The following is a 17,863-nucleotide window of genomic DNA, read 5'->3' on the forward strand; positions in this document are numbered from 1 at the left end:
ATGGTTGTGTTAGCCTGAACGCCGGGCCCAAGTCTGTCTTCGTTCCTTGTTTGGGAAGCAAGTGGGAGGGAAGCAGGCCAAGGGGCTATATAACCCTTCAGCGTTCAGCTTCCCCGAACACCACCCAGAGCGGAGGAGCCCAGCCGAGCATCGTCACGGTAAGTGGCACGGACCCAGGGATGTGACTTCCGATCCCAGCAGCTCTGATATTACTCAGGACAACCAGACGTCATCTACGGAGATTTGGCTGGGCTGGCGTGCTCTGAAATTTCTGAATGAACACTGTAGTAGTGAAAGGATTGTAGCTCTTAGCTCCTAATTACCTAACGTTGCAGGTGGGTGTGGGGGAGGAGGGCAAAAGGAAGACGGAATGGAATCTCTGTGTCACTCTCTTTATACTAAGTCAGCAGCCCAGATCTTGTAGGGCGTTTCAGAGATGCAATCTAGCTATTTCCAGTAAATCATATTTATTTATATTTAGACACTGGCAACTCCAGCATTTGTTTGCGGTTAGGTTTTGTGTGGGGATTTCTCACTAGACTGTGTTTCTGGTGCAGCCAAGGTGCCTCAAGTGGGTTTTAGAAGTGAACAGAGTCTACTTGGCTGGTCTTTGATGTTGACTATTTGTGCGTTTGCATCTGGGTTCCTAGGCTCTGACTGGTAGTGGGTTCTGTAGGAAAGGCATGTCTCTTGAGAATGTCTGTGAATTTATACTTCAGGATGTGCATCGCACGGTCCACTGGTCATTTGTCACAGAGTGCAGCAGGAAACCCACTGCATCTTTCTCTGTGAATAAAGAGGGAGGGAGCAGGGCGTGCATCTGACAACTGCTCGCCTCTCAGCCTATGGGAAGTCCGGTTTGCATTTCTCTCACCCTGGTGAGGCTGGCAGGACTGCGGAGCCAGCCCTGCCACCCCAGGCTGAACTTCAACTTCGCTGTAAATCAGGGCTTGGCTTGCTTCAGGCCGGACTGGAGTTTTCACGCTGAGATTTTCCTTCCATTTTGTGATCCATGACTAAATATGGTTTGCTTTTCAAGACGGATGAGCTGGGAACTGTAGTGTTCTCCCCACCCCCCCACCCCCTCCCCCGCCCCGCCACTAACTACTCATTTTTGGCACAAGATGCACGCGAGGCAGTTGGAGCAACCCCCCTGACCAGGGGGCAGTTCCAAAAGCAGACACTCGAGTGTGTTTTACCTAATTAGGAAATGCTTTGCTCCAAACCTCCAAACCGAGCTGCTCATTCAGGTTATAGATAAGGGTTGTAAATCACTGAGCCAGCTTCTTTCTGGGGACACAGAGACTTCTTCTCTAACGACAGTGCTCATCCGAGAGATTAGAAAATCCCTTCTGGACATTTTTTGCCAAATAAAAACACTTTTACTGAATTTTGAGATGTTTTTTCTGCATGCTTGCCGATGCTGAGGGTCAGCCTCCCTTTTCTGCAGTATATTCAGACACTCCCCACCCCCCTCAAGCCCTCCTGGCCAAGAAGAGAGTTAGTAAGGACATGTGCACTCACGGTGATCGTCTCGTCGCATTTTCAGAGTGTCCGATTTCCAAATAATTCATCCTGTTTTCAACTCTTTTGGTTTGGAAAGTCTGCTTAGCACATCCACAGACAGCCTGCCGCTTGGAGCTGGCTGCATCTCACACATGCTTCCAGCTCTTACCGCCTGTTCTGTCTTGTCTCCTCTGCATTTCTCACTTCTCCTCCAGCTTCTTGTTCTGCGAGGACGGAAGCCAGATCACACGAATGCCCAACAGAATCCAGTGTCTGGGAAGGGAAAAGGTGGGTGGGGATGGAAAGAGCATTCTTACAAGTGGAATCCACAGGTCAAGGATCTCCATGCTATGCTTGGAAAGAAAGCAAAGACTAGAAATACAGAGATGTGGATAATGAGGATAATTATATAATGATACTAATCATCATAACTGTAACATTTATTGAGAACTCATAATGTGTATGCCACTACAAATTATTTTAAATGCTTTTTAAAAAAAATCTAACCCCCCATCATAAGAACTCTATGTAGCATGTACTGATTTTCTTGCTGTCTTACAGAGAGGAAACTGTGATTTAGAGATTTAAATACTTTACTAAGTCACCCGGCTTCTAAGGGGTGGAGTCCGGACTCAAACCCAGGCAGTCTGACTGCAGAGCATAAGCCCATAATCATCACGCTCTGTCATCTCTGTGGTCCTAACTTTACCAGTGTTGGGATCTTGGACAAGTCACTACGATTCCTTGAGTCTTGATTTCCTTGTTTGTCAATTGCAGAGAATAGCACCTGTCCCAGATTTTAAAATGCATGGTCTCAGTTGAGGTTCATGCTCTTTGCAAAGGGTTACATGGCGTTTGGAAAGATATAGCACTGATTTCCTGGGAATGATCTGGAAGAACTCCAACTGCAAAAGCATTTTCTTTTCCTCACACCCCAGAAATTTCCTTAAAGGAATTGCCTTTTATATCTGGGTCTGGGTGTGCAGTGAGTTCACCAACTTAGAAGAATCTTCCTCAGATTGAAATCTTAAGATCTCGAAGTCGAGCAGAGAACTCTGGGTGTCCCTCTCTTTACGAGATATTTCCACCTAATTCTGCTTGGAAAAATGCAAGGGAATATAAACTGAAAGTCAAGGAGGTAGCCAAAGGGACCTGATCTCTGATTCAACTCTCCTCCAACGCCCTGCGTGCCCGTGAGCAAAATACTTCCTCTGGGTTTTCTCATTAATAAAAATGAAGGCAGTGAATGAAAACGGTCTCTCTAACAAACCTTCAATTTCCCAAATCTATAAAGTTGCTACTTTTGCTCCAACCTTTCAAATTTGGTGATAGGATCCAAGCATAAGAGTAGGATATTAAAAATATTGTTTTATTACTAAAAGAATACATGTTCAATTTAGAAAACATGACAGGACCCAGGAAAGATCATTAAAAACACAAACCCCCCCCCTCTTCAAAATAATACCCATCAACGTCTTGGTAAATATAATTAATCTTTTTTCAATGCATAAAATACATTTTTATTTTTTATTTATTTATTTATTTATTTTTGGTGAGAGAGAGAATGAGAGACAGAGAGCATGAGAGGGGAAGGGTCAGAGGGAGAAGCAGACCCCCCGCTGAGCAGGGAGCCCGATGCGGGACTCGATCCCGGGACTCCAGGATCATGACCTGAGCCGAAGGCAGTCGCTTAACCAACTGAGCCACCCAGGCGCCCATAAAATACATTTTTAAATAGAATCATATGATGTTATTTTCTCTAATCTATCATTCTTACATGGAATATACTTTTCCCTATCCTTTATCTTTTCTAATGGCAGGAAGGTATTCTACTACCTGATGTGTAATTTATTAGACTCTCCTTCACTTGGAAGTTTAGGTTAGCTGTGATTTTTATTAATGGAGAATAACGGTGGCCCCCTAAAATTTAAAGCACCGTCTTAGAAAGTTTCAATTAGCTCTAATGGTTTTCCAAACGTAAAATAACAGTTCTCAGGTCCCAGAAGAGATTTTTCAACACTTTACATTAAACGTTTCAATATCTCAGCATTTCCAAATTTTCCCATGCTGCCCATCCCTCAAAGTCTGCCCTGTTAAGAAAATATTTAAACGTGATAACCTATCTAGAAAAATGTGTTTGGGTTGATACAGACAGCAAATGCCAGAAACTTCTTTAACATATGACAAATGACTTGTCTCTGTGAAGATCTGATCTCCTAGTCTGATATTCCCATCTGTGCTCTACAGTTGCTCATTCATTCACTTCCTTGGTCATTCTTTTTTTTTTAAGATTTTATTTATTCATTTGAGAGAGAGAGAGAGAGAGAACACGAGCAGGTGGTGGGGCAGAGGGAGAGGGAGAAGGAGACTCCCCGCTGAACAGGGAGCCCGACGTGGGGTCAATACCAGGATCCTGAGATCATGACCTGAGCCAAAGGCTGATGCTTAACCGACTGAGCCACCCAGGCGCCCATTGCTTGGTCATTGTTTAAAGTGCTTCTCAGATGATGGGCCAGCCACTGTGTTGGAGGCCAGTTATGAACTTGGACTTCTGAGTTGTGGCTTGTAAAAAGCTTTCAGGCTAATTAAAGTACTTTGAGATAAATGCTGTGATAAGGGCCTGTGGTGTGCGCTCTAGGAGTAGAGAGTAGGAGTGGTCAGTCAAGTGCCATGATCTCGGGATGACAGCTGGGTGGGCTTCGTCCCTGTTCCCCTAGGACCCTGTGAAGCAGCTCCATCAAAATGTGTGAAGAGGAGGACAGCACTGCCCTGGTGTGTGACAATGGCTCTGGGCTCTGTAAGGCTGGCTTTGCTGGGGACGATGCTCCCAGGGCTGTTTTCCCATCCATCGTGGGACGCCCCAGACATCAGGTGAGCAATATCGTACCATAATTACTTAACGCGATAAATATCGCAACATTGACAATCACATGACAACATCGAAATGTATCAAGATAACGGCTGTGCACCTTAAACTCACACAATGTTGCACATCAAATGTATTCAGTAAAAACAATTCTGATTGGAATAGAGAGAAACGGGGCTATAGACGAGGTCCCTCTATGTCTGTGTGTCCGTGGGTATCCACAGACCGTCTCTTGCTCTCTGCCCAGAAATTATGTAACCTTGTTATAAACATACCTCTGATGATTGATGTCTAGGAATAAGTATGAATTTCATACACCATGTAGAAAGATTATCCGGTGGGTGTCTATCAGACATAAAGTTAACCTTTTCTCACAATTCCTTTTTGTCTCGATACGGTCATTATCATCATCAGAAATACTGTGAGTTACCTAGTAATGCATACCACAGCCACTCTTTGGAAGGAAATTAAAATAAATGCCTAGATCACTCACTCTCAAAGATCTTGAGATTAGATGGAAGGAGGCATTGCTACCAAATGTAGTTTTACATATTTTAGGAGTCAGTGACATAGGGGACAGCCACCTGGTAATTTTATAGGACGTTACGTATAAACAAAACTTTGGGGGCAGCCACATGGTAAAAAGGGGAGAATTTCACCTTAGAAATTCTCCTTCGCATCAGCAACGTAGTTGCGAATTGAGCTTATCTGATTGATATTTATGGCTCTCAGTTTGGCATATAGTCATAAGAGTAAATAATAGCCTCTTCCAATGAATGAAATCTGAAATCAGCCTCTGAACTGTGTGCAATGGAGATACTTCGCACAAACCACTAGTCATGGCTCTCTAGTAACCACGACTGTTTTGCAATTCTGAAAGTCACTCCAGTGCCATTTAAAATCCCAACAATGAGAATTTCCTTTCTCTTGTTGCTTTTTTTAAGCTTCACTTTAATGATTAAAAACATACTTCCGACTAGTTTAGGCAAATGTCTTAATGTTGATTGTTATGGAGTTATCTATTAGAAATCAAGCACTGAGTGGTCATTTGCCTATATAATGCTTTTGCTTATAATGGTTAGAAAATATTCACATCTCTTGGGTGGGTGACAACTTTAACAGTATAGTTTCAAGGATTTATAAGAGGCAAAGTGCCATTTAACTTATATGTAAAATTTCATGCATTCATTTAACAAGTAATTATTGAGTGATAAGTACTTGCTGGGCAATTGGTTATAATGACAATCTCTGCCCTAACAGAGCTCAGTAAGAAACAGAGCAGATAAAAAAAATACAATGTAAGGTTGCTTTACCCATGGGGCCCTCTGCTATTTAGAGACTGATTCAGGCCTGTTGCCCATCAACTGAGGGACGTTGCTTAAGGGCATAGTGACCATAAGACAGAATGTCAAGTTGCTGGCACCAAAAGAGGAACTTCCTATTGCAACGATTTAACCCTTTGTGATTGGATCATCATCAGTTCACAAGTTCTGGGGGCGGCTGACTCAGGCTGTGTTGAATCTTTGTAGGGAGTGATGGTGGGAATGGGACAAAAGGACAGCTACGTGGGTGACGAAGCACAAAGCAAAAGGGGAATCCTGACCTTGAAGTACCCAATAGAACACGGCATCATCACCAACTGGGACGACATGGAAAAGGTACTGGGAGCTTCTCTGTAGGTTGAGCCTTCAGGATGCATAATTTTCCATGGCCTGGTTCAAAACATCTTGCTACTGTTGAAAAAAAAAAATCCCTTGCCTAACAGGGTTTATAAACTAGTTAGAGGGAGACTGTTTGGCAGATGAGAACAGTAGCCCTTTGCCAGGGGTGGGAATTAATAGTCTGTTGGGTCAGTCAACTGGATTACCCTCCCAGGGCCCGCAGCCAGGGGAATTAACTCACCCCCACCCCCCCTGCTCACCAGCAGCAGAAAGGCTGTGCCTCCCAGGCGAGGAGAGGAGCCAAGCCACCTCTGCCCCATCCATGCTGGAAAGCTTTTCATTAATCACCCTGAACATTTTTTTAAGTGTTTTAGTTTTCACTATACAAGCAGGACCCATGACATTGCAGATTTGGTACATTCCTGAACGTTTCCCAGTATACTGAGGCACAAGGAACTGACAAAAATTTTTAAATATTTTGAAAAGTACCTCTCTGTGTTGCATTAAGTGAATGCTTTATCTCCCAATTTCATATAAAAGAGCTTATGGGAAGAGTTAAATCCTAGGACTTTTTTTTTTTTAGAGGGCGGGGAGGGGAGGAGGGGCAGGGGGAGAGAGAGAATCTTAAGCAGGTTCCACACCCAGGGCGGAGCCCAGTGCAGGGCTCGATCTCTCTACCCTGAGATCATGACCTGAGCTGAAATCAAGAGTCAGATACTTAACCGACTGAGCCACCCAGGCGCCCCAAATCCTAGGATTTTAATGTTTGTTATTAGACATCGTAGAAACACAAGTGATTGGAGAAAAAGCAGACAGGCTAATGAGAAAATGACATTAATTTTTTTAATGTTGCAAAATATTAGAACCACAATATCTGGACTTTTATTTGTCAGCTCCCTACACACACACACACATACACACACACAGTCTCACCAGTTTAAGAGAAAGAAAATAGTATTGCTAGAATTTATCAGTAATAATGCCAAGGACTCTACTTCTCTTCAACAGCATTTCATTAGGTTTGCTTTGTCTGAGATGCCGGATTTGGTTAAAGCTGCAATTTGCAGAGATGAGAAGGTATTAATAGCAGTAGGAAATACTCTAAGAGTTTCTCCATGAGGCTGGCAGCATCTCAGCTTGCATGCACCTAGAGAATTGGGATGAATAAAGCATTTCGTCATTTCTAAAACAGAAATTTAAAGTGTCTTCTGGAGAGAGAGAGAGAGGTTTGCCGGCGGTGGGGAGGGGTTGGTTGTTTGCTCAATGTGACATTTCGGGCGGAATTTCTTGAGCACTCTGCTACTTTTATTCCATCAAAAGAGTACAACATTCAAGAGCCTTCTTTCCTTTTTAGAAACCACAACTTCAAAACCAAAGAAACTGGAACAAGATAAAGAATCTTTAAAGTCAATCTGGCTTTGGTGGATTTATAAAACTTTTGCAAGCAGTTCTTGTTTTGTTTTGTTTTGTTTCAGTTCTGGATGAATCTAATATTCCTAGTGCTAACGAAGACTTTTCAGGCCCTTAAAAATAATTAATTTGGCCCTTTTTACAATGGTCTGTTCTTTTTGGCATTGATGATTAAAGAGGATGCTCAATCATGAAGCGAACACACTCATGTCCAAGTGCATCATACAGATGCGCTATCAAAAGGCACAGGCTATTTTCAAAACACCTGAAGGCCAAATATCTGCCCACGAATGGAAGGTCTGGAGTGTGTGCATGAAGGCAGGCTTCTCCTAGCCCTGGAGAGTAGAGAGGGGGACGGAGGAGGTGGAGGTGGAGACGGGGACACCTGTCTTCTTAGCATAGGTTGCAGAGGGAAATTTCCCAAAAAGTATTAAAAATGGTAACTAGATTTTCAGGTCAGTTTCATTCATCTATTCATTCATTCACTCATTTGTCCCTTTACTTGCTAAACTAAATCATTTTCCCATGAATATTAACTAAAGTGGTAGTAGGGGTAAAGATATAGTTGGCACCCGGCTGGCTCAGTCCGAAGAGCATGAGACCCCTGATCTCGGGGTTGTGAGTTCAAACTCCACATTGGGCATAGAGATTACTTTAAACAAAGGTATGGTTGATTAATAATAATAATAGTATTTATTCTGGGCCAGGTGCTGGAGTAAATAGTAACTCTAGGGTTCTTGCCAAGACATACTAGTTATCTTCATACTACCCATGGTGAGGTGAGCTGGGAAGGATTAAAATTTGCCTTAGCTTGCACAACCAAGAAGTGGTTGAGCTGGGATTTGAACCCAGATTTGATGCTAGCTAGACCCTGTGCCCTCAACCGCTAAGCCATCCTGCCCCACTGACCTGGGTTTGGGTTTTCGCTGAGTCACCTCCTTGATGTGAATCCTTGGGTAAGTTACTCATAGTCTTTGAGCTTCAGTCTCTGTGTCAGTAAAAAGTGGATATTTCGTGAGGGCTCGTAACATACTATTTGGTCCTAGTTTCAGCTAGCTCATTCTGGTCCCTTTCTGGGGGTCCGCAGCCCTCCACAACATCACCTCATTGTGTTTCTCCTTGGTCCCCCGCTAGATCTGGCACCACTCTTTCTACAATGAGCTTCGCGTTGCCCCTGAAGAGCATCCAACTCTGCTCACCGAGGCGCCCCTGAACCCCAAGGCCAACCGGGAGAAAATGACCCAGGTAAATAGCCGCTCCAGGATCTAGCACTCTGGGGCTTGGGGAGAGTCCTATTTGAAAGGGATGGGACAGGACAGCAGAGAGGAGGCCCACCCCAACAGCCCACTTGCAGACCAACAATTTTCCAGGAACTTGGGGATTCCCAAGGACAGAAACATCTTGATGGTACTCATATCCTTATGGGAGGGAACTGCCCCTTGACTCCAAAAGCAATAGGAAATTAGAATATGTAATGGGGAAGGTTGGACGTGTTAAGTTAAAAACTTCTAAGGAGAAATCATTTCAAAATGCAGGGTAACATACAGCCAGGGATCTGTCGCTTCTCAGCTACGTGAGCTTAACGAATCCACTTAATTTCTTGGATCCCTGGTTTCCTTGTCTATGTGTTGGGAATAAGACTAGTACTATTATTTTTCAAAGTGTTGATGTGAAGATCAATGAGGCAAAATGTCAAATGTGTTTTGCGGTGCCTGATATAATAAACGTTTAACAAATAATAGTTTTTATTGTCATCATTGTGACTTGTCTGAAGCTCAAAGACTTTCCAGTAGATCATCCATTCCACCAGCCAGACAAGCCTTCCAGTTTGGATGAACTATCAAATAAAAGCATCCAGTGTCAGCTTAATGCTTGCTATAGTGAAGCTCTGGGTTAAGCGGTTTACGTGCATTGTCTCTTTAAATCTGAACAACGTGAAGCAGATTATATTCTATAAATGAATATACAATGATATAGCTGATTATATAAATGAACAATTCAAGGATCGCATACACGAGGTGAGTGTCCCAAGGTCATACAGCTAGAAGCGGCAGAGGTTGCAGTTGACCTTGGATCTTTGGGGTCAATAACTGTAAATACTGCAGGGCCTTTTCCTCAGAAGAGCTCTGGGTTGGTGTGCTTACACCAACACGTGCGGTCATTCTCTGCAGGGGGACCTCTGTGCGCCTGGGTGTCCCTCCATGTGGCGAGCGATGTCGTTTCTGATGGGTGTTCTTGTCCCTGGGAATGGTGTGGGGGCAGAAAAGCAGTTGGGAATCACGGTGGTCTAGCAAACGATGTCAGATATTCTGGTGGATAGACCAAGCAGGGTTTGGTGGATGGGGAAGGGGAGGCCCGTGGGCATCTCCGTGTGCGCAGCCTTCCCACGAGTGACCTGCAGCGGCTCTGGTCTTGTCCCCAGACTGTGAGCTGAGGCACTGGTGTTCATATAGGGCCCTCTGCTACCAGTGGGCATTTCTCGTCTTCCAGGATCAAGGTCCCTTCCACTGCAGCCAAAGTGGCCTTGGATTCTAGGCCTGACATTGACTCAACAACTACATGAAAACATGGAACAGATGAACAGGAACCTCAGACGAATCACAGAAATGGGCTCCTTCCCAACCAGTCTGAGCTTCTGGTCAAAGGTCTCCTTCTGTAGACCAGAGAAGTCTGAACCTGAATGTCATCTTCTCTTTATCTTTTGGCTTTGATATCATGAACAGGTCCTAGGCTGCTCACACTGGGAGCTCGCCTAGTCCAGACCCCTCCGTTTACAGTTGAGCGACCAGGAAGGAAGCCCACAGTGGTCAGCTGTATACCCCCACCGGTCATGTGTGCACAGAGCCCCTTCCCTTGCCTGCACCCTCAGGGCACAGCGTCCTCTGCCCAGAGCCAGTCTATATTCTGAGCCCACCTGCAGGGGGCGCTCTCTTGAACATTCTGGCCGAGACTGGCAGCAGCATCACTAACTCAGTGCTTTGGCTTGCCTTGCAGATTATGTTTGAGACTTTCAACGTCCCGGCTATGTATGTGGCTATCCAGGCAGTGCTGTCCCTCTACGCCTCTGGACGCACGACTGGTAGGTGGGAGCCCAGGTTGGGTGCACCGTCCATGATGGGGTTTGATGGTTGTAAACATGGTGTTTGGACGGACTGGGGGCTGGCTAGAGCTGACAAGCCTAATGCCAGCCCACCTTGAAAAACAAGCCCTCGAGCTCTTATTTCCAGCAGGCCTTTTTCTCTCGCTCTTCCTCCTCTTTCTCTATCTTCCCCAAGCCCTGTCCTGCCTGTCCTATGCTCTCACATGCTCTCTCTCTTCTCTTTCAAATCAGAGGCTCAGAAACTCCCCTGCCACTCGGCCAGCCAGGGCCCACGCACCTGCTGCTGCGGTCACTTTCATCGTGCCCATTTGTCCCCCAGGCATCGTGCTGGACTCCGGGGACGGGGTCACCCACAATGTGCCCATCTACGAGGGCTACGCTCTGCCCCACGCCATCATGCGTCTGGACCTGGCTGGCCGTGACCTCACCGACTACCTCATGAAGATCCTGACTGAACGTGGCTACTCCTTCGTGACAACCGGTGAGATGGGTGGGAGGGAGGGCTGGGGGCGAAGGGCCCGCGTCTCCTTCACAGCGACGTGCAGGACCCTGGTGACCATCCAGGGAAACAATGGGAGGGGACCGTGCGGGTGGCAAGGCCTGACTCTAAGGCCCACAACAAAGCACGGCCTTTTTGGCTCAAAGTGATGGTTGGCGCTCTTGGAGACACCAGGGAAGGGCCCAGGGCCTGGTCCTGCCCCCGCCAGCAGGGTGACCCAACCTCACCAAACCATCTGTAGAATGGGGGGTCACCCCTCACATGATTATTGTATTGAACGACACCAAGCACGTGGAATTCCCAGCACTGAGTAATTCCACATTTGTGAGTCAGTTAGTCAATAACTGTTAGCTAGTTTGAAGGCCAACCCAGCAGAAAGCTGTTCACGTGTCTTTGGCCTCCAAGCTGGTGCCGCCCCGTCTGTATCTGCAAGAGGCGACCTCAGCTGGTGCTGGACACGTTGGGGCATCCTCAGTGCCCATGGCCCTGGCTGCCTGCCCTCCCCCCATCGAGCTGGTGGTGTCCACATGTTTCCGTGTCTGGACACGCCTGAGGTTTATTATAGACTCTGAGCTTGAGCTCTGTGGGTTTTAAATTTCCTTCTGGGGTAGGGAGTTGAATTCATTCCTACATTCCTCTTCTGCTCTCCACAAAAGAACCCCAGAAAATTTCCAAAAGGCCCCAGGGGCCTAGGTGCAGCCAACACTTAGAAGTTCAGAGTGCAGGGGCGCCTGGGTGGCTCAGTTGGTTAAGCGACTGCCTTCGGCTCAGGTCATGATCCTGGAGTCCAGGGATCGAGTCCCGCATCGGGCTCCCTGCTCAGCAGGGGGTCTGCTTCTCCCTCTGCCCTCTTCCCTCTCGTGCTCTGTCTCTCATTCTATCTCTCTCAAATAAATAAAATAAAATCTTAAAAAAAAAAAAAAAAAAAAAAAAGAAGTTCAGAGTGCAGGAGTCTGAAAGGTACTGGCTGCCTGCTTCTTCCACACCTCCTTCACTACGCATCCCTGAGCCTCCTGGGCTAGGACCGGTCCTGAGCCAGGGCCTGCCTCCTTCTGGAAGGTGATGAATATGCCAGCGGTGTGAACTGGGACCTACCTGGGCCGGGCAACATGGGTCTCTGGAGCTTTTTGAAAACTGTGGGGGCCCCAAAGCATAAGACTTCCTGGTCAACTGAAAATCCAATATGACAAACTATTATAAGACAATTGTAACAGAGAGTGAATAGTTAATCCTGAAAAAAAAAAAATCCCAAATGTAACGTATAGAAGGATGCCCTGCTCTGTGCCTTTAGCTAGCTCCTTTTCTTCCTGTCATGCATTTTCCAGACCATATTTTTGAGGAGCCTATCCCTCTGCTAGGGACAGAAGTGGCTCCCTCGAGGACCTAGAGTTTAATTGCCATCATGGATTTTGGCTTGCATGATATCGAAGTTACACATGTTTTTGAAGGAACCCTTCTTGGAGGAGAGACCCAAGTAAGGTGGGTGGATTTTCACCACCTGCACAAACCCTCATGTTTGTATCTTGACAGCTGAGCGTGAGATTGTCCGGGACATCAAGGAGAAGCTGTGCTACGTGGCTCTGGACTTTGAAAACGAGATGGCCACAGCTGCGTCGTCTTCCTCCCTTGAGAAAAGCTACGAGCTGCCCGATGGGCAGGTGATCACCATCGGGAATGAGCGCTTCCGCTGCCCAGAGACCCTGTTCCAGCCCTCCTTCATCGGTAGGCTTCAGCGTCCTGTCCCTGGGCGGGGGGGGGAGCACCCTAACCCCCCGAATCCAGCCAGCCTCTGGCTCTCAGCACCCTTCTGCATGTGGGGACCTGGGCCAGGGGCCGCAAGACCAAATGCATTTCTAAACCAGGGCAAAGGAAAGAGTGTCAGATTTCTAGAGAGAGCAGAAGAACGTCAGGAAAGGAGTTTTCTTTCTAAGCAAACACGGTCTACGCTGTAGTCAAGCCAAAAGCATCCTTGGTGTGGGAAGTATGGTGAAAAAATCAGATATTGCCTGTGCTGAGGACACAGTGGAGCCATCGAGGGATGGGAAGGGTGTGCTGAATGCTGAGACTTTGGGAGGAGTGCAGGGGTTGGGGGGAGAGGAAAGCGGAAGAGCCCGTTCCTACATTAGCATTGATCTTGGACAAATATTAGCATAGTTGTTTACAGAGGGTGGGCTCTGGGAGGGATGAGCCCGGGCTTGGGTCTCAATTCTCCTGTCATGATCTCGGGAAGGTCACTCAATGTCCCCAAGCCTCCGTGTCCTCATGTATGAAATGAGGATTGTGATGGTACCTGCATCACAGGGTGGCCGTGAGAAGTACAGTGTGAGGGGCGCCTGGGTGGCTCAGTCGGTTAAGCGACTGCCTTCGGCTCAGGTCATGATCCTGGAGTCCCGGGATCGAGTCCCGCATCGGGCTCCCTGCTCAACGGGGGGGTCTGCTTCTCCCTCTGACCCTCCTCCCTCTCATGCTCTCTGTCTCTCATTCTCTCTCTCGCAAATAAATAAAATCTTAAAAAAAAAAAAAAAAAAAAAGTACAGTGTGGGACACTTAACCCAACACCTGGCCGAAACAAACACTCAGGAACTATTAGACCTTGTTGATAATGAATAATCAGGTATCATTACAATTACATTCCAGCATCGCAAAAGGTGAAGGGCCACCTGGAGGTTCTTTTCAAAAGACCCACATCAGAAATTTTTAAAAATCCAGGCAAGCAAAACAAAACAAAACAAAACAAAACAAAACAACCAACCCCAAACACAACTATTATCAAAATTGAAGAAAAAGGAGCCTTTGTCCAAATCGGATGAATCACCTTCCCTGGGATTCGGTGCCCTTTGGCTTTGAGGGGTGCGAGCAAGAGAGCAGGCAGAGAGAGACTTGGGCTAGCCCTGAGCTGTGCCTGGGCACGAGCTCTGCACCGGACCTCCTGTGGGGAGCCTGAGACTCCGCCCTTACTTGAACCCCACATAGTGGTGAGTCGGTTATCAGCCCTTGCCCCCTGGAGGTGCCGCTGCAAGGCTTCCTCACTAGATGAGAGGTGGGAGCGCATGGAGACTCTAAGGATGGGCGGTTCCCACACTGCGATGCCTACTTAGCTTCAGTCCAACGTAAGACCCTCCAACGGCCCATGCAGCTCTTCCTGGGTTTTGCCCACCACCCAAGGATCATGGCCCGTGTCTCCTTTGCAGGGATGGAGTCTGCTGGCATCCATGAAACCACCTACAACAGTATCATGAAGTGTGACATTGACATCAGGAAGGACCTCTATGCTAACAACGTCCTCTCGGGGGGTACCACCATGTACCCCGGCATTGCTGACCGCATGCAGAAGGAGATCACCGCGCTGGCGCCCAGCACCATGAAGATCAAGGTATGGTTCAGGGTCAGGTGCCACAGCTATGCTTCAGGCTATGATACCAACTCCATCACCAGACGAGACGGGCCCTTCAGAGGCCACGTCGTGCTCACGTGTGCTCGTGGTTTCCAGGGCTAAGCAGTGGGTCCATTATCCACAAGTTCTGCTCTTTATAGGATTTAAGTCAGTCCAGTTCATCAGAGAAGCTAAATTATTTTGCACAAAATTTAATCTATAATTACCTTTGTCCGTCAGCTACTTTCAGGAGTGAAGTTCATCAGAGCTCCCTGTGTGAGCATAGCCCTTTATTTTTCTATTGAGATGTAACTCTCATGTAACATTCTATTAGTTTCAGGTGTACAACGTAATTCAATATTTGCATATATTGTGAAATGATCCCCACAGTAAATCTAGATGATTTCCATTATATCTCTTAAAAGTAGACATGGTGTCATTTTCCCCCATCACAGAACTAGTGCATCTCACACATAAAACATTATAAAAAATGAGATGAGCCAGACGTGTTTCCAAAGAGGTTTAAATGCTGTAGATTCTAGAGCATGTACTCTTTTTCCAAAAGTGATCACAGCTCAGTGGCCAAGAATTAAGAGTGGTATCTTCAGCTCTCTGTCTGGCACTCCTTTTGATCTAGGTGCTCAGAAGCACAGAATCCCTCCATGATGACCAAGCTTGGTCCCTGAGCTACCAAAGACCCTTATGTTATGTGTTTTGAGTCCCAGTCGCAGGAACTCAGAGATTAAAAAGAGATGGTTCTTTGGAGGCAACTTACGTGTGCCTGGCGACTTCTCAAAAGCTGTTATCCCGCTCTGAAATCAGAAGCCATGCTGGGACTCTCTGACCCGTGTCCCAGGGAGCAGAAGAGAGGACACTCCACCTGCAGTTCACACTCGCGCACGCGAGAAGTATTCAAACACATTCTCTGTTATTTGCACTCCCTTGTCCTTTTTTGAAGAGGGTTTGCCGATAACAGAAAGAGAGCGACGCTCTCTGCCTGCATCACAGGCTCTGAAAGACTGCATGGTAAGAGGAGAGACAGTTTCCTGAGGCTGGTGTTTCTTGAATGCTCCTCTGATCGGCTGTCTCCCCCTCTCCCTCGAACACCTGCCGGAGAGACATGCAACCAGCTCTGGGCTCACTGACAAAGCCTGCCCGGGTGGGGGTGTATTACACACGGCGGCAGCAGCCAGAGCTGGCCCGGTCCTGCTTCCCCAAACCTGGCTTCTCGAATAACACGAATGTGGAACGTGGGGCTCCCGTGTGGGGAGAGAAAACCCGTTAAAAAATCTGGGGCCGTAAGGTGATGACTTTAGGGAAAACTGAAACTGGATGGCGGGGGTTATAGGAACTCTGGACTGTCTTTTACCTACCACCTGTCTATCCAACTAAAATTACCCCCAAATGGAAAGGTTGTTTCTAAAACAAAATGAAACAAAACAAAACCACACCTGGAAGAGATCCAGGTTTGAATATCGGGTCTGACAGGTGCACAACCAGTGTGACCTACATCAGTTACGTAAACCTCTCTCAGACTCTGTTTCCCCATGTGTGACATGGCACTAATTCAATACTCTCTAAACTGGTTTGAGGTAATACATGTAAAACGCTTAGCATCGCGCTAGGCACATAGTAGGTGCTCAGTAAGTATCAGCTACGTATATGAAAAATAAACGTTCAAACAGAGCTTGGGGGATACACAGAAATTAAACCTTTCCACCGTGGTTTCGGAAATACCTTGTCTTTTTGCCCAAGTCTCCATATTTGTCTCTACCTAAGTATCCAAGTCGGGAGCAAGATTGGGAAGTGCTCAGCTGTAGCTATGTTTTGGGGTTCCTGCGGGTAGATGGGACCCCTGGCATGAGTCAAGGAGAGCCAGCCAGGGCAGCTTACTGGGACCTACCCCAGGGAAATGGTCATCCAGCAGGGCACCCTGAGCCCTCCAGTGTGAAACAGTGCATGTCAGTGGCCTTAAACAGGTGGAAGAAGACTCATAGAGTAAGCTCGGAGACTCTCATTGGAGAGTCTCTAAATTCACTAGTCGCCTCCGTTGGCTTAGGGTCAACGTGGGGTTAGGGCCAGGTGTCTGACAGCTGAGACGGTCTCCGCTGTCCATGGGACTCCTGCGAGGTCCACCCAGTCTGCACCCTGGGGGAATGCCCGGCCCTGTTCTAGCGTGCTAACGGTCCTTCTTTCTCATCCTGGCCAACAGATCATTGCCCCTCCGGAGCGCAAGTACTCCGTCTGGATCGGGGGCTCCATCCTGGCCTCTCTGTCCACCTTCCAGCAGATGTGGATCAGCAAACAGGAATATGACGAGGCCGGGCCGTCCATTGTCCACCGCAAATGCTTCTAAAACACGTCCTTGCTCTCTGTCTCTGGCACACAACTGTGAACGTTATGTGGAGTAATGCCTTCAATTCTTTTCCAAATCATTCCTAGCCAAAGCTCTGACTTGTTACCTATGTGTTTTTTAATAAATCTGAAATATGTTACTGGTAACCTGCGGACTTGGCCTCTGATGGGCACCCTGCGGCTCCCGTTTCTGTAGGTGGACCAGTGGCTCCCCCTAGTGGTGGATCCTGGGGCACGACACCGCTAGGACGGGCTCGCTCACACTAAGCTGGGAAGTTGGACTAAATGCTGTCCGTGGAAAGAATTTGAAAATACACGGGAGATAAATGGAAACGTGGATGAAAGTGTATCAATAGGATAGTCCACCCTGACTTCACAACTTGCCGGGTCATTACATTACCTTGCTGTCTTCTAACCTCAGTACTGGGCGCCTGATGTGCAAAAACAGAATTACAATAACTGTGTATTATAGATACACAGATGTATGATTATAATATATATGAAACATGTGAAACAATAAACATACAGATTTTCCTCGACTTGCAATGAGTGAACATCCCAACAAACCCAACCTGAGTTGGAGATATTGCAAGTCGAAATGCATTTAAGGCACCTAACTACGGAACATGGTCGATGAGCCCAGCCGACCTCAAATGTCCTCAGAACACTGACAGTAGCCTCCAGATGGGCAAAACCATCTAGCACAAAGCCTGTTCTATAAAAAAACAAGTGCTGGATAGCTCATGTAATTTATGAAATACTGTAAAGCGAAAGACAGGATGACTGCATGGGTCCGAAATAGCAGGAAATGTGTTTGTCCTGGACCCTGGGAGCTGTGTTCGCTGCTCCCACCCAGTCTCAAGAGGGCGTATCTACCACACAGCGCTAGCCTGGGGAAACATGAAAATTCAAAGTACAGTTTCTACCAAATACCTTTTGCTTTCCCACCATCATAAAGTTGAAAAATCTTAAGTCGAACCATTGTAAGCTGAGGCCATCTGTAGGTGTATTAAAAGAAAGTATAGAGTCTTTCAGGGGAAGAGATTCCTAAAAGAATAAGAAACGCTGCTCTAAAATCTCATTACACAACTCG

The 17,863-nt window shown here is 46.8% G+C and overlaps 1 protein-coding gene across 1 annotated transcript; it reads left to right on the top strand.

The window, feature by feature from the left end:
• Positions 1-16,917, top strand: ACTA2 (actin alpha 2, smooth muscle). Its single transcript, XM_081824346.1, has 9 exons — positions 1-158; positions 4,224-4,377; positions 5,902-6,030; positions 8,578-8,688; positions 10,438-10,522; positions 10,863-11,024; positions 12,573-12,764; positions 14,234-14,415; positions 16,628-16,917. The coding sequence occupies exons 2-9, from the start codon at positions 4,249-4,251 to the stop codon at positions 16,769-16,771; spliced, it is 1,134 nt and encodes a 377-aa protein (XP_081680472.1). The 5' UTR covers positions 1-158; positions 4,224-4,248; the 3' UTR covers positions 16,772-16,917.
• Positions 16,918-17,863: the final 946 nt, after the last annotated feature.

This window comes from Leptonychotes weddellii, chromosome 6, assembly GCF_054177405.1.
Source record: "Leptonychotes weddellii isolate Sample4059 chromosome 6, ASM5417740v2, whole genome shotgun sequence".
NCBI classification, from domain to species: Eukaryota; Metazoa; Chordata; class Mammalia; order Carnivora; family Phocidae; genus Leptonychotes; species Leptonychotes weddellii.

What these genes read in the sequence shown, in the direction of transcription:
- ACTA2 (XM_081824346.1), top strand. Translation starts at nt 4,249, where the DNA reads ATGTGTGAAGAGGAGGACAGCACTGCCCTGGTGTGTGACAATGGCTCT. An exon ending in CGCCTCTGGACGCACGACTG is followed by an intron (nt 10,523 to 10,862) that starts GTAGGTGGGAGC and finishes TTTGTCCCCCAG; the next exon opens with GCATCGTGCTGGACTCCGGG. An exon ending in CCAGCACCATGAAGATCAAG is followed by an intron (nt 14,416 to 16,627) that starts GTATGGTTCAGG and finishes CCTGGCCAACAG; the next exon opens with ATCATTGCCCCTCCGGAGCG.